The sequence below is a fragment of the Nerophis lumbriciformis genome, linkage group LG23 (genome assembly GCF_033978685.3).
Source record: "Nerophis lumbriciformis linkage group LG23, RoL_Nlum_v2.1, whole genome shotgun sequence".
NCBI classification, from domain to species: Eukaryota; Metazoa; Chordata; class Actinopteri; order Syngnathiformes; family Syngnathidae; genus Nerophis; species Nerophis lumbriciformis.
In genome coordinates, this window is record NC_084570.2 from 42764883 (window position 1) to 42782135 (window position 17253).

The following is a 17253-nucleotide window of genomic DNA, read 5'->3' on the forward strand; positions in this document are numbered from 1 at the left end:
TTAAAAAATGTATTTAAAAAAAAAAAACTTTCAACGCATAAATCTGTACCTCAACTTCAGATGTATTTGTCCATTATAATTTTATTTTTTTTAATGTTTTTTTGCTTGTTTTTATGCCCTTTTTGTTGTAAAAAATATTTATATTTTTATAGTAGACACACAAGATATGCAATATTTTCACCTTAAATATATTACAAAGTGAGACAGGCTCCAGCGACCCCAAAAGGGACAAGCGGTAGAAAATGGATGGATGGATGGATGGAATATTTGATGTGAAGTAATTGGAGCCTCCTATAAATAGGTCAATAATTCATAACAACATTGATTTTGAATCATTATAATTTTTTGAGCAATGACAGTTTTAAAGAAAAAACAGCCTTTGTGTTATTAGAGTCAACATTGCAACTTTTTCACGTCACATTTCACCGGTTTTCTCTTTCATTCCACTTTTTTTTTGCAACAGCATTTTTAGAATGTATAGCTGTCGGCCGCAAATGGCCCCCGGGCCACACTTTGGACACCACCGGTTTATGCCAAGACATTAATAACAACTTAAAAAACTGAAGCGCTGGATAGCAAAGGTCAGAGGTCAGTTGAGCATTTTCTTCTAGAACACAGAAGTCCTTTAAAGGGAGTTTCAAATCAGAACCATCACGTGATCATAGTCCATGTTTTTAATAACTAATATTACTTTTGTAAGTGATATCTGCATGAAATGTTTGCATTTTTTATTTATATTTTTTTGCTATTTTATTTATTTAAAAAAAAAGTTTGAAAATGTTTTTTTTATTAATTAATGTTTTTTTTAAATTGAAATGTTTTTTTGCATCCGTGTGGAAGAAACTACAGAAAAAAGTTTCTCTGTAGGCGCGGTGGCAACAAAAGCGACGCCGTGACGTCACCACGCCGGTCTGACCCGGAAGTGACGTCAGCAGGCCGTCAGACTGTGTTGATGTTTTGTGCTCAAGCTCTCGACCGGGAAGACGAGACGGTTTTTTTCTTTTTTTCTTCTTGTTTGTGGCTTCGGCGTCCAAAAACGTCGACGAGGATCTTCGTCCCGTCCGCTGCTTCTTCCTCCACGACGTTAGCTCCATGTTTAGCGGCTAGCGGCCCGACAGCAGGCCCGAAGCAGCGAATCTTTTGATCCAAAAAGGCAGGACTCGTCGCCCTCTGGCCCCCCTCCCTCCCTCCCTCCCCGCACCACCATGACGATCCTGCCCAAAAAGAAGCCCAGCTCGGGGGTCGGGGGAGCGGATCACGCCGATGACAGCGACCGGCGGAGCGGAGCGGACTCTCACCAGCACCCGCACCCGCACGCGGGGAGGACCGGAGCTCGGCCGCGGGCTTCGCCTCCGCCGTGGTCCTACCAGCCCGCGCCGCCCTCGGCTAGGGACGAGCGGCGGAGCATCGAGGCGAGCTCGCGGCCGCAGCAGGCCTCTCCGCCGCCTGGCGGCTCCGTGGCCTCCGTGGCACCGGGCGACGTCCGGGACGGTGGCGGCATGGTAGCAACATCTCGCGGGGACCTGGTGGTGCAGGCGGGCGTCGTGGGCTGCGGAGGGAGCATCGGCGGCTGCTGCTCCGGGCCCGGGCTAAGCAAGAGGCGGCGGCAGGCGGGCACCTGCTCCGGTGCCGTGGTGGCAGCGCTGGCCGGAGGGGGCCAGCCCGGCGTGAGCGTCCCCGGCGGGGTGGGATCCAGCAAGGAGCAGGACGAGGGAGCCGGAAACAACAGCGAGGACGAGTACGAGAACGCCGCCCGCTTGCAGGCCGTGGACCCGGCCACCGCCGAGCAGGTGAGGCTGGGGGTGAGAGGGCACTTAATTCTTCATGTGGGTCACGCCAGTCACGTGGTTGTCATTTACAAGCTTGTTTGATGATGTTTTCTAAAAAAAAAAAAACTAATTACCGTATGTATCATGCAGGAAATCACAATGCTATCATAACAATAATAATCTGTAACAGGGTCAAACTGTGGCCATCATAAAACAACTTGAAGTTAACTGCAGACTAAGTAACATTTAAATCAGATTATTAATAATAACGTAACGAAGGTGAGCGCTTCTAACTATCTATAACAAGCATAATTAAGAGTGCAATACATTTTAAAGGTGCAATATACACATCACATCTTTCATATCATCAACAGTATTACCGGTTTTCTACATTTTTTTCTCTTCATAACATGGTCACTACTGCCTGGTTTCTCTTGTTATATTCCTATTTTTATTCTAATTGTTACTTTTTATTTTTTATTCTTATTGTTATATTTTATTTACATTTATACCTCCATTATTTACTTTTTAAATTATTTTTAATTTTATTTCAAATCTGTGCACAGTTGCTGGAATTTTAATTTTCCTGAGGGAACTCTCCTGAAGATAAAAAAAAAAAGAACTAATTATGCATTTTGTCACTTAAACCAGTGGTTTTCAACCACTGTGCCGCGGCACACGAGTGTGCCGTGGGAGATGATCTAATTTCAGCTATTTGGGTTAAAAATATTTTTTGCAAACCAGTAATTATCCATCCATCCATCCATCCATCCATCCATTTTCTACCGCTTATCCCGATAATCTGCTAATTATGTGTAGTTGTTGAGTGTCGGTGCTGTCTAGAGCTCGGCAGAGTAACCGTGTAATACTCTTCCATATCAGTAGGTGGCAGCCGGTAGCTAATTGCTTTGTAGATGTCGGGAACAGCAGGAGGCAGTGTGCAGGTAAAAAGGTGTCTAATGCTTAAACCAAAAATAAACAAAAGGTGAGTGCCCCTAAGAAAAGGCATTGAAGCTTAGGGAAGGCTATGCAGAACGAATCTAAAACTGAACTGGCTACAAAGTAAACAAAAACAGAATGCTGGACGACAGCAAAGACTTACTGTGGAGCAAAGACGGCGTCCACAAAGTACATTCAAACATGACATGACAATCAACAATGTCACCACAAAGAAGGATAAAAACAACTGAAATATTCTTGATTGCTAAAACAAAGTAGATGCGGGAAATATTGCTCAAAGGAAGACATGAAACTGCTACAGGAAAATACCAAAAAAAGAGAAAAAGCCACCAAAATAGGAGTGCAAGACAAGAACTAAAACATTACACACAGGAAAACACCAAAAAACTCCAAATAAGTCACGGTGTGATGTGACAGGTGGTGACAGTACACCTACTTTGAGACAAGAGCTACAGTGATGCATGCTTGGTTATGGTTTAAATTCATATCCAACAACTGCGACAACAACTTTTTACTGTCAACTGAGTTTCGTTTTTTAATTATTTCTGCTGATGGCGTGCCTCCGGATTTTTTCAACGCAAAAAATGTGCCTTGGCTCAAAAAAGGTTGAAAAACAATTACTTAAACCACAACGTTTTGTTTTAAATAGATATACAGTAAACCCATGTTTATCTCCATTATTAGTTCTAGGCTTGACCGTGGAAAATGAATTTCAACATAGTAGGATTTATTAGACTTAGACAAACATAGACTTAGACAAACTTTACTGATCCACAAGGGAAATTGTTCCACACAGTAGCTCAGTTACAAAGGATGGAAAGTGTAAGGATGGAAAGGATAATGCAGGTATAGAGTAGACAAAAAATTTACCGTAGTAGCAATATAAAATAAAACATATATGTAATATTTACATAATATACATACAGTATATGATATATACTGATGTATTATATTATGTTGTCTTTTTATATAATTTATCCAATATATAACCATTACCATGTACAATATTACAGTATATGTAACAGCTGCAGCATAAAATGGAGAGTAGATCTAGCAGAAACTATACATTATAATCTAAGAGAGGTAGCTAACATAGAAGGTCAGGTAATAGACAGATATCGTCTATTGCTGTATGGCGAGTGATTATACAGCTGGATGGAGTGCGGAATGAAGGAGTTCTTGAATCGAACACTGTGGGAACGAAGCTGAAGGAGCCTGTTGGAGTATGAGCGCCACTGTCCCTCAATTGTCTGGTGGAGTGAGTGGGCAGGATTGTCCATGATGGCGAGCAGTTTGTCCAGTGTCCTCCTGTTCTTCACTGACACAAACGCCTCAAACTGCGTGCCAATAGTTTGGCCGGCTTTCCGGATCAGTTTGTCAATCCGGTTTAAGTCCCTTTTGCTGGTGCTGCTCCCCCAACAAACCACTGCAAAGTACAGGGCACTGGCCACAACAGACTGATAAAGATCTCCAACACACATTAAAGGACCTAAGCTTCCTCAGGAAAAAGAGTCCGCTAATGCCCTTCTTGTATACAGCTTTGCTGTTGTCTTTCCAGTCCAGTCTGCTGTTCAAGTGGACTCCCAGGTACTTGTACTGCCCCACTAGTGCCACCTCCCGGCCCTGGATCTTGATGGGCTCCACAGGGGTCATTATATTCTTGAAGTCGATGACCAGCTCTTTGGTTTTGTCCACAAATATTATTTCTAAATCAAATATTTGTATAGCTAGGATAATTATAAAAAAAACTGTTTACCACCTTCTAAATACTTTTGAAACATAATTAGAGCCCTGTAGACATGAAATAACACCCACAGTGTCACCTTTACACTTTTTTATTCCAATATAATAATGTTGCGGGCAGCGCGGTGGCGCTCGTGCCTCACAGCGAGAAGGTCCCGGGTTCGATTTGTGTCTTTCTGTGTGGAGTTTGCATGTTTTCTCCGGGTAAGACCGACTCCAAAGGCTGATTGGCGACACTAAAAATGTGTGTTGGCCCTGCGATGAGGTGGCGACTTGTCCAGGGTGCACCCCGCCTTCCGCCCGAGTGCAGTTGGGATAGGCTCCAGCTTAGCTCCAAACCCCGAGAGGGACAAGCGGTAGAGGATGGATAGTAATGTTGCATGAGGAAAAACGCAAATTGATTGGTTTGGTTTCATCTAGTGGCCAGTAATACTCGAGTATTGATATTTTCAGTACATTTAGACATTTTATACGCTTGTAAATGTTTGATTTAGGCAAAAAATCTATAAGATAGGCTTTAAAAATACGAAAAAAGGAATCAACTGTCTGTTATTAGCATATTTTATTTTTTACAAAATAAAAACATTGCAAAATGGCTGCCACTAGCGTTGACTTTTCAGTGTGCGTATGTTTCCTTGGTGGAAAACATGTGGACACCCCTGATCTAGAGACTAAAAATAACCACTCTTTGTTTTCACGTAGACCGAGGGCTGGGCGATACGACTGAAATCTGTATCTTTGTTTTATACGGTCGATATCGATAGTTATTGATATTTTTTATGACAAAATAAGGAGCAGGAGAAAGTTATCTTAGATAAAAACGTTTTTATTTAAAATGTGACCTTTCTCTGATTAGAATCCCATCAGCTATCAAGGCAGAAAGGAAACGTCAACACAAGCATGGAAAATGTAAAAAAAAATATTTGAAATAAGCTCTTAAAATGAATCTGCGTGGATCTACTCTCTATTTTATGCTGCAGCTGTTACATATACTGTAATATTGTACATGGTAGTTGTATATTGTATTTATTATATAAAAATATAATATAATATATCAGTATATATCATATACTGTATATATAATATGTAAATATTACTTATATGTTATATTTTATATTGCTACTACGGTGCATTTTTAGTCGACTTTATACCTGAATTATAATTTCCATTCTTACACTTTCCATCCTTTGTAACTGAGCTACTGTGTGGAACAATTTCCCTTGTGGATCATTAAAGTTTGTCTAAGTCTAAGACAAGTCTAAGTCTAAGGAATATGTAAGAAATGCTTAATAAACCCGAGAAGAATCATTCTCTGCAGGTTTAGTGGCAGGAAGTTACAGCTGTGCTCTAAAGGGTGAGCGCAGCTCAGGTAGTGTGATCTTTGGTCTGACTACGCTCCATTTGGAAAAAAGTAAATATAAAAACTACCATACTGTGGAGGTGACGTCCTGTTTTATCCACACCCAGGCAATAGTTGATAATGTAACCGGATCGGCTGTTAGTGCGTCACTCCCGCTGATCAGTGATCACTTCCTGCGTTGCTAGGCTACCAGAGAGTGAGTGCCTTTGTTCATGCAACCAACCTTGCTTTGCAACTTCCAGGTTTCTATCGACAAAGAAAAAAACATATTCGGTGACAATCTACAATGTAAATAGTCATGAAAATTTAAAAAACGCATTGAATGAGAAGGTGTGTCCAAACTTTTGGCTTGTACTGTATATATATATATATATATATATATATATATATATATATATATATATATATATATATATATTAAGGGTGTGGGAAAAAATCGATTTGAATTCAAATCGCGATTCTCACGTTGTGCAATTCAGAATAAATTTTCATTTTTAAAAAATCGATTTTTTTTATTTTTATTATTTAAAAAAGTTATTATTTTTATTTTTATTTTTTTTAAATCAATCAACCCAACAAAACAATACACAGCAATACCATAACAATGCAATTCAATTCCAAAACCAAACCCGACTCAGCAACACTCAGAACTGCAATAAACAGAGCAATTGAGAGGAGACACAAACACGACACAGAACAAACCAAAAGTAGTGAAACAAAAATGAATATCATCAACAACAGTATCAATATTAGTTACAATTTCAACATAGCAGTGATTAAAAATCCCTCATTGACATTATCATTAGACATTTATTAATTAAAAAAAAAAAAAAAGAACAATAGTGTCACAGTGGCTTATATTTGCATCGCATCTCATAAGCTTGACAACACACTGTGTCCAATATTTTCACAAAGATAAAATAAGTCATATTTTTGGTTCATTTAATAGTTAAAACAAATTTACATTATTGCAATCAGTTGATAAAACATTGTCCTTTACAATTATAAAAGCTTTTTACAAAAATCTACTACTCTGTTTGCATGTCAGCAGACTGGGGTAGATCCTGCTGACATCCTATGTATTGAATGAATAGAGAATCCTTTTGAATCTTGGCAAAAATCTTAGCCACACGATTATCAAATGTAATAGGAAAATTAATTCATACTGACCAAACTGGCTTCATGGAAGTTCGACAATCTTCAGACAATACAAGGAAATTGTTTGTTATTTACTATGCCAGAAGTCTCCCTTATCCCACAGCAGTATATACTGTTGATGCGGAGAAGGCATTCGACCGCATAAACTGGTCATTTATGTTTTGCACATTACATAAATTTGGATTTGGAGATCATTTTATACAATGGATTAAGATGCTTTATACAAGACCCATGGCATCAGTCAAAACCAATAATCATATTTCAGAACCTTTTTTGTTAAAAAGAGGAGTAAAACAGGGATGTCCTGCATCTGGATTATTATTTAATTTGGTTATTGAACCCTTAGCTGCAAAAATAAGAAGTGAAAATAATATTCATGGTATAAAAATTGTCTCTCAGTATAATAAGCTATCGATGTATTGTGACAACATAATTCTCTACCTGTCACATGTTAACTTCTCTCTTCACTATATCAATAATGTCATCACTGAATATGGCTGTTTATCAGGGTATAAAGTCAATTGGGACAAATGTGAAATATTACCACTTAATAAACACTGCAAGAAATCACAAGTTCAGAACTCCAAAATTAAATGGAAAGAGGCAGAAATCATGTATCTAGGACTACACATTACACCAAACCTTTATACAAGCAGAGATCTAAATCTTAAACATTTAAAAAATAAGATAGAATCCAAAATGGAACGCTGGTCACGCCTTCAAATATCACTTTGGGGTCGAGTGAACATAGTAAAAATGAGTATACTGCCAGCAGTTAATTATATACTGAAAATGATGCCTGTCCTAATTAATAAAAGATGGTTTAAGAAAATACATACAATGATATCACATTTTATATGGTGTGGAAAGAAGGCCAGTTGTTCATACTTAAGGTTATCTTGTACACAAGATAAAGGAGGACTACAATTTACATTATTATATCTCCTTCGGTTGTGAACAAGCAAGCCACTTATTTCATTCTTCTGCAGTTAAGGACTGGATAAACATAGAAAAAAATATGTTAATGAATTTGGACATTGATGTGGGGAGTTTATATTATATTAAAAAAATACCTAATGAATTGAGGCAGAGCCCAATAGAAGCCACCTTTAACATTCTAAAACTGTGCCAGAAAATACTAGGAATCAAGTCAATGACATCTGTAAATCAACAGCTTTGGTACAATCCTAATATCATAATTAATAAAAATGTGGTTAAATGGACAACATGTAAAGACAGAGGTATTACTAAACCTCATCTTTTAAACTGTTCAATGATTTAGTTGATCAATATAATGTACCCAGAAATCATTTTTTAAAATTTTATCTCTTTAAAACACGCTGTAAATAAATGCATATCCTCTGAAAGTATGTCCTTAAATAGCCATGAACTGGAAGACGCACTTTTTAATCAAGATACATTTAAGAAATTAATTAAACTATTCTATGGAATAATAAATGAACACCACACTAGAAATGCAAATGATGCATGTGTTCGGAAATGGGTGATGGACATTTTAGATGAAAGAGACATATCATGGAATGATATTTGGCAAAATGCCAATAAGCCCTTTAGAAGAATTAATGATAAGCTGACTCAATTTAAGATATTGAATAGATTGTATTTTTCATCTTCTCAGCTGTTTAAAATTGGTGTAGTAGATAGCAAGTTATGTATGAAGTGTCGGGCAGCCGAGGCAACTCTTGTTCATTTATTGTGGGAATGTCAGAGAATAAAAGAGTTATGGTTGAAAACAACAAAAGAAGCAATCTCAGTCCTTAATATAAATATCCCAATGACACTGCAAACTTGTATTCTTGGGGATCTCCATCAATTTAGTAACGTGTTATCAAATAGTAAAAATAAATTTCTTTCAATATGCATAATAACCAAAAGGGTAATATTAAAAAAATGTATAGATGTTGATAGTCCAACTCATACTGACTGGTACACACAAGCTATGGAGATGATATCAGTAGAAAAAACTGCATTTAGTTTAGATAATAATGAGTCATATATTGGAGTATGGGATCCATTATTTAAATTTGTTTTAACTATTAAATGAACCTAAAATATGACTTATTATATCATTGCGGAAATATTGGACACAATGTGTTGTCAAGTTTATGAGATGCAATGCAAGTGTAAGCCACTGTGACACTATTGTTCTTTTTTTCTTAATTTTTTTTGTATTAATGTTTCTAATGATAATATCAATGAGGGATTTTTAATCACTGCTATGTTGAAATTGTTACTAATATTGATACTGTTGTTGATAATATTAATTTTTGTCTCACTACTTTTAGATTGTTCCGTGTCATGTTTGTGTCTCCTCAATTGCTCTCAATTGCTCTGTTTATTGCTATTCTGAATGTTGCTGGGTCGGGTTTGGTTTTGAAATTGTATTGCATTATTATGGTATTGTTGTGTATTGTTTTCATTAAAAAAAAAAAAAAAAAAAAATAATAATAATAATAAAAAAATCGTTTTTGAATCGAGAATCGTGTTGAATTGAAAAATAAAATCGATTTTGAATCGAATCGCGACCCCAAGAATCGAATCGTGACCCGAAGAATCGATTTATATAAATATATATATATATAGCTGAGATAGGCTCCAGCGCCCCCCGCGACCCCAAAGGGAATAAGCGGTAGAAAATGGATGGATGGATATATATATATATATATATATATATATATATATATATATATATATATATATATACTCCTCTCTGAGCTGCCACCTTAACGTGGTAGAGGAGTTTGCGTGTCCCAATGATCCTAGGAGCTATGTTGTCCGGGGGCTTCCATGCCCCCTGGTAGGGTCTCCCAAGACAAACAGGTCCTAGGTCAGGGATCAGACAAAGAGCAGCTCGAAGACTTCTATGGAAATGCAAGAACCGAGACTCAGATTTCCCTCGCCCGGACGCGGGTCACCGGGGCCCCCCTCCGGAGCCAGGCCCGGAGTTGGGGCACGATGGCGAGCGCCTGGTGGCCGGGCCTGTCCCCATGGGGCCCGGCCGGGCACAGCCCGAAGAGGCAACGTGGGTCCCCCCTCCAATGGGCTCACCACCCATAGCAGGGGCCATAGAGGTCGGGTGCAATGTGAGCTGGGCGGTAGCCGAAGGCAGGGCACTTGGCGGTCCGATCCTCGGCTACAGAAGCTAGCTCTTGGGACGTGGAACGTCACCTCGCTGGGGGGGAAGGAGCCTGAGCTAGTGCGCGAGGTAGAGAAGTTCCGGTTGGATATAGTCGGACTCACCTCGACGCACAGCAAGGGCTCTGGAACCAGTTCTCTCGAGAGGGGCTGGACTCTCTTCCACTCTGGCGTTGCCAGCAGTGAGAGGCGACGGGCTGGGGTGGCAATTCTTGTTGCCCCCCGGCTCAGAGCCTGCATGTTGGAGTTCAACCCGGTGGACGAGAGGGTAGCTTCCCTCCGCCTTCGGGTGGGGGGACGGGTCCTGACTGTTGTTTGCGCTTACGCGCCAAACAGCAGCTCAGAGTACCCACCCTTTTTGGATTCACTCGAGGGAGTACTTGAGAGTGCTCCCCCGGGTGATTCCCTCGTTCTACTGGGGGACTTCAACGCTCATATTGGCAACGACAGTGAAACCTGGAGAGGCGTGATTGGGAAGAATGGCCGCCCGGATCTGAACCCAAGTGGTGTTTTGTTATTGGACTTTTGTGCCCGTCACGGATTGTCCATAACGAACACCATGTTCAAGCATAAGGGTGTCCATATGTGCACTTGGCACCAGGACACCCTAGGCCGCAGTTCTATGATCGACTTTGTAGTTGTGTCATCGGATTTGCGGCCTCATGTTTTGGACACTCGGGTGAAGAGAGGGGCGGAGCTTTCTACCGATCACCACCTGGTGGTGAGTTGGCTGCGATGGTGGGGGAGGATGCCGGACAGACCTGGCAGGCCCAAACGCATTGTGAGGGTTTGCTGGGAACGTCTGGCAGAGTCTCCTGTCAGAGAGAGTTTCAATTCCCACCTCCGGAAGAACTTTGAACATGTCACGAGGGAGGTGCTGGACATTGAGTCCGAGTGGACCATGTTCCGCACCTCTATTGTCGAGGCGGCTGATTGGAGCTGTGGCCGCAAGGTAGTTGGTGCCTGTCGTGGCGGTAATCCTAGAACCCGTTGGTGGACACCGGCGGTGAGGGATGCCGTCAAGCTGAAGAAGGAGTCCTATCGGGTTCTTTTGGCTCATGGGACTCCTGAGGCAGCGGACAGGTACCGACAGGCCAAGCGGTGTGCGGCTTCAGCGGTCGCGGAGGCAAAAACTCGGACATGGGAGGAGTTCGGGGAAGCCATGGAAAACGACTTCCGGACGGCTTCGAAGCGATTCTGGACCACCATCCACCGCCTCAGGAAGGGGAAGCAGTGCACTACCAACACCGTGTATGGTGCGGATGGTGTTCTGCTGACCTCGACTGCGGAAGTTGTGGATCGGTGGAGGGAATACTTCGAAGACCTCCTCAATCCCACCAACACGTCTTCCTATGAGGAAGCAGTGCCTGAGGAATCTGTGGTGGGCTCTCCTATTTCTGGGGCTGAGGTTGCTGAGGTAGTTAAAAAGCTCCTCGGTGGCAAGGCCCCGGGGGTGGATGAGATCCGCCCGGAGTTCCTTAAGGCTCTGGATGCTGTAGGGCTGTCTTGGTTGACAAGACTCTGCAGCATCGCGTGGACATCGGGGGCAGTGCCTCTGGATTGGCAGACCGGGGTGGTGGTTCCTCTCTTTAAAAAGGGGAACCGGAGGGTGTGTTCTAACTATCGTGGGATCACACTCCTCAGCCTTCCCGGTAAGGTCTATTCAGGTGTACTGGAGAAGAGGCTACGCCGGATAGTCGAACCTCGGATTCAGGAGGAACAGTGTGGTTTTCGTCCTGGTCGTGGAACTGTGGACCAGCTCTATACTCTCGGCAGGGTCCTTGAGGGTGCATGGGAGTTTGCCCAACCAGTCTACATGTGCTTTGTGGACTTGGAGAAGGCATTCGACCGTGTCCCTCGGGAAGTCCTGTGGGGAGTGCTCAGAGAGTATGGGGTTTCGGACTGTCTGATTGTGGCGGTCCGCTCCCTGTATGATCAGTGTCAGAGCTTGGTTCGCATTGCCGGCAGTAAGTCGGACACGTTTCCGGTGAGGGTTGGACTCCGCCAAGGCTGCCCTTTGTCACCGATTCTGTTCATAACTTTTATGGACAGAATTTCTAGGCGCAGTCAAGGCGTTGAGGGGATCCGGTTTGGTGGCTGCAGGATTAGGTCTCTGCTTTTTGCAGATGATTTGGTCCTGATGGCTTCATCTGGCCAGGATCTTCAGCTCTCACTGGATCGGTTCGCAGCTGAGTGTGAAGCGACTGGGATGAGAATCAGCACCTCCAAGTCCGAGTCCATGGTTCTCGCCCGGAAAAGGGTGGAGTGCCATCTCCGGGTTGGGGAGGAGATCTTGCCCCAAGTGGAGGAGTTCAAGTACCTCGGAGTCTTGTTCACGAGTGAGGGAAGAGTGGATCGTGAGATCGACAGGCGGATCGGTGCGGCGTCTTCAGTAATGCGGACGCTGTATCGATCCGTTGTGGTGAAGAAGGAGCTGAGCCGGAAGGCAAAGCTCTCAATTTACCGGTCGATCTACGTTCCCATCCTCACCTATGGTCATGAGCTTTGGGTTATGACCGAAAGGACAAGATCACGGGTACAAGCGGCCGAAATGAGTTTCCTCCGCCGGGTGGCGTGGCTCTCCCTTAGAGATAGGGTGAGAAGCTCTGTCATCCGGGGGGAGCTCAAAGTAAAGCCGCTGCTCCTCCGCATCGAGAGGAGCCAGATGAGGTGGTTCGGGCATCTGGTCAGGATGCCACCCGAGCGCCTCCCTAAGGAGGTGTTTAGGGCATGTCCGACCGGTAGGAGGCCACGAGGAAGACCCAGGACACGTTGGGAAGACTATGTCTCCCGGCTGGCCTGGGAACGCCTCGGGATCCCCCGGGAGGAGCTGGACGAAGTGGCTGGGGAGAGGGAAGTCTGGGCTTCCCTGCTTAGGCTGCTGCCCCCGCGACCCGACCTCGGATAAGCGGAAGAAGATGGATGGATGGATTGATATATATATATATATATATATATATATATATATATATATATATATATATATATGGAACATTTTATGAAACACATTTTTTATTGATATGGATTACGTGTCTGTCACACTTTTTATTGTTATAGTTTTATTGCCCAGTCCGACGTTGACCATTAAGTACGATGTAAAAATGGGCATGATTGAACTCGTTTAACTGGTGTGAGTTTGTGTATCCGTGCTCAGGCATGGTGCCCATCCCTGGCCCAAAACCGACGCGTCGTGTAACTGATGCGAGTTGTTGATGACCAACCACCACCGTGCATCACTGAAAGAAACAAAACGTGTGATGAAAGTGATGGAAACGTTACGCAACACAAAGACACATTCTAGAACCGAACAAGCCGGGATCTAAACAAAGCACAAGTAATATTGAGTCAGCATTTCTGCAATAAACTAATGCTTGTTCTAGCATTTGATTGTTTGATTTTAAATATCATCACTAATTGTCAAATATAGTGTGTTATTTTACACCTCCTGCCCGAATGCAGCTGAGATAGGCTCCAGCACCCCCGCGACCCCAAAAGGGACAAGCGGTAGAAAATGGATGGATGGATAACTCTGGTAATGTCATGTTTTTTCTTCAACTAAATCAACCTTTGACAAATGTGATATTTTGCACCGTGTTTTCCGGACCACAGAGCGCACTGGGGCTAGAAGCCACACTCACAAAATTTTAGAAGGAAACATTTGTTTTCCGTATATTAGCCGCACCGGACTATAAGCCGCAGATATATACGATGTGAAATTAGTTATTTACACATAAATATTTTGTAAATGTTTTGTTTACATACCATTCCATTCCAAACGGTGTCTGTAACACGGCAGTAAAACGGCTGATCAAACAAAACAGAAGTCATCGTCATGGACCCACTAGCTGCGCAAGCTAGCTCTCCAATCAGCTAAACAGACTCAATAATTCCACGGTGAAGTTTTGGTGAATATACTGAGGAATTAGTGAAATTGAAACAATACAAAAAGAATGCCATTGTAAGTTAATAATACTAACACAGACACTCGTAAACCTGTTAGCATATTATCTAATGCTAACGACACTAGCTTCATTAAAATTACGGTGGCACGTACAAATATGCATGAAAACACTCCTACAGACATCACACATGGGACCGTTTAGTAAGTAAGAATTGTTCTAGTTATATTGTAAAACTTACAAACGTTGCTTGGAATGATTAGTGCAGAATCCTTTCGAGCAAAAATGTTATGGACAGTTTCACTTCCGGTTTAAGGCATTCAAATGGCTATACATCTCAGTAACTCCATGGTTTTACAGCAGTTTATCATGAATTATTTATCGTTACAACCCTACTGAAGACAAAAGGATAAAATCATTGTGGACATTATTGATCATAAATCTGTTTTTACCTGACTGATTTCATGCTAGTCCTGCATTTCCCGCTCAAATACTCCTGAGAGCTCAATCAGTTTTATACACATTTTTATTTTTGCCTTTAGTCCAACCACCTCATGTGTTGTTTTGTAGTTCCTTTCCCCTGTAAAGCCTTGTTGTTTTGGCAGCTTTGCTAACAACGCTTCAGACGTCTGCGCTTGTTCCTCGTCAGTCAGGTTTTTTAATTTCCCTGCGTGTGTGACTAGAACTGTTCTCCCTAAACACAGCTTGTCTCTTAATATGGAGTGAAACTAGTGGGCGCTACAGTACTTTTTTGTTTATTTTAAGGTAAAACTGCATAAAAACTATATACTATACATGGCCTGTAATAATGTTTCATGTAGCAGATGCTTTTTAGCAACCTCAAATAGTGTACACGTCATCATTTTCCTAAAAAAAAGCTTTTGGTTCGATACTTTGTCATTTCTCATCTGTCAACCCTCCTCAGTGTAGTTGCTTTGTGTCATTGTTGGATTGTTCTGTAGCAAGACTCTTATCAACGTATTTTCCAAACTATAGAGCGCACCGGTAAAGTTAAAGTAAAGTTAAAGTTAAAGTACCAATGATTGTCACACACACACTAGGTGTGGCGAAATTATTCTCTGCATTTAACCCATCACCCTTGATCACCCCCTGGGAGGTGAGGGGAGCAGTGGGCAGCAGCGGTGGCCGCGCCTGGGAATCATTTTTGGTGATTTAACCCCCAATTCCAACCCTTATATAATATCCGTATATAAGCCACACCCACTAAATTTTAGAGGAAGAAAACTATTTGCCATATAAATTAGCCGCACTGGACTATAAGTCGCAGATATATACGTTGTGAAATGAGTTATTTACACAGAAAGGTTTTATAAATGTTTATTTACATACTTTAATTGTTTCCAAACGGTGTCTGTAACACGGCAATAAAACTGCTGATCAAACAAAACAGAAGTCATTGTCATGGATCCGCTAGCTCTCCAATCAGCTACACAGACTCAATAACTCCACGGTGACGTTTTGGTGAATTTACGAAACTGAAACAATACAAAAAGAATGCCATTGTAAGTTAATAATACTAACACAGACACTCATAAACGTGTTAGCATATTTGTTAATGCTAACGGCGCTAACTTCACTACATTATGATAGCACGTACAAATATGCATGAAAACACTCCTACAGACATCACACTTGGGACACTTTAGTAAGTCAGAATAGTTTTAGTTATATTGTAAAACTTACAAACGTTGCTTGGCGTGGCGAATGAAGAATCCTTTCGAACAGTAACGCTATGGACGAATACTTCCGGTTCAAGGAACAAAACAGGAAGTACATTTTCATTCGGCAGCACCTGCAGTGAGCGAACTTGTCCAAAAGATCCTTTTGGCATCTTTAATATACAACATTTATCAAAGTATTTGTTTGTAATAGGTTTGCACACCCCTGTATTATACAGTCAGAAATTATAGGAGGTGGTTGCCATGGAAACATCCTGAATTGGATCGCTTGTACACAACTTGTACACGAACACATTGAATTGATGGGTGCCTGTGTGTGCGCTTGTCAACACATTGATTTGATGTGTGTGTGTGTGTGTGTGTGTGTGTGTGTGTGTGTGTGTGTGTGTGTGTGTGTGTGTGTGTGTGTGTGTGTGTGTGTGTGTGCGTGCGTGCGTGCGTGCGTGCGTGCGTGCGTGTGTGTGTGCGTACGCGCAGCAGGAGCACTGGTTTGAAAAAGCTTTGCAAGACAAGAAAGGTTTTGTCATCAAGAAGATGAAGGAGGACGGTGCGTGTCTCTTCAGAGCTGTGGGTGAGTCAAGCGCTTCTTCTTATGACCACTAGGTGTCCCTCTGTGGAACCTTCACTGTGTGTGTGTGTGTGTGTGTGTGTGTGTGTGTCAGCTGACCAGGTGTATGGAGATCAGGACATGCACGAGGTGGTGAGGAAACACTGCATGGACTACCTGGTGAGTGACATCATCACCTTGGGAAAAGGGCCCCTGTCAGCAGGGGGCGCCACTGGTCGCAACAGGGAAATAAAATACAGTGGCGAAGCTCTGACCTGCGCACATGTCTGCCAGTAGTGGGCGCTAGCGAGCTTCATGTAGCTGTTTGTCATCCAACAATATTAAAGGCCTACTGAAATGCGATGTTCTTGTTTAACGGGGATAGCAGGTCAATTCTATGTGTCATACTTGATCATTTTGCAATATTGCCATATTTTTGCTGAAAGGATTTAGTAGAGAACATCGACGATAAAGTTCGCAACTTTTGGTCGCTGATAAAAAAGCCTTGCCTGTACCGGAAGTAGCAGACGAGTAGCGTGACGTCACAGGTTGTGGAGCTCCTCACATCCGCACATTGTTTACAATCATGGCCACTAGCAGCGAGAGCGATTCGGACCGAGAAAGCGACGATTTCACCATTAATTTGAGCGACGATGAAAGATTTGTGGATAAGGAAAGTGAGAGTGAAGGACTAGAGGGCAGTGGGAGCGATTCAGATAGGGAAGATGCTGTGAGAGGCGGGTGGGACCTGATATTCAGCTGGGAATGACTAAAACAGTAAATAAACACAAGACATATATATACTCTATTAGCCACAACACAACCAGGCTTATATTTAATATGCCACAAATTAATCCTGCATAACAAACACCTCACCCCTCCCGTCCATATAACCCGCCAATACAACTCAAACACCTGCACAACACACTCAATCCCACAGCCCAAAGTACCGTTCACCTCC

General features: G+C 42.2%; 1 protein-coding gene across 2 annotated transcripts in view; it reads left to right on the top strand.

The window, feature by feature from the left end:
• Nucleotides 1-922: 922 nt before the first annotated feature.
• The window catches only part of otud5a (OTU deubiquitinase 5a), a 32385-nt gene continuing 16054 nt past the window's right edge, over nt 923-17253 (top strand). The window contains exons 1-3 of one of the 2 annotated variants that reach the window (XM_061985482.2): nt 923-1790; nt 16223-16316; nt 16408-16472. In XM_061985482.2, the coding sequence (XP_061841466.1) occupies nt 1206-1790; nt 16223-16316; nt 16408-16472 (744 nt within the window). In that variant the 5' untranslated portion in view covers nt 923-1205. Of the gene's footprint in view, nt 1791-13618; nt 13679-16222; nt 16317-16407; nt 16473-17253 lie in introns of those variants that run through there. The other variant, XM_072915925.1, reaches the window with a different exon arrangement.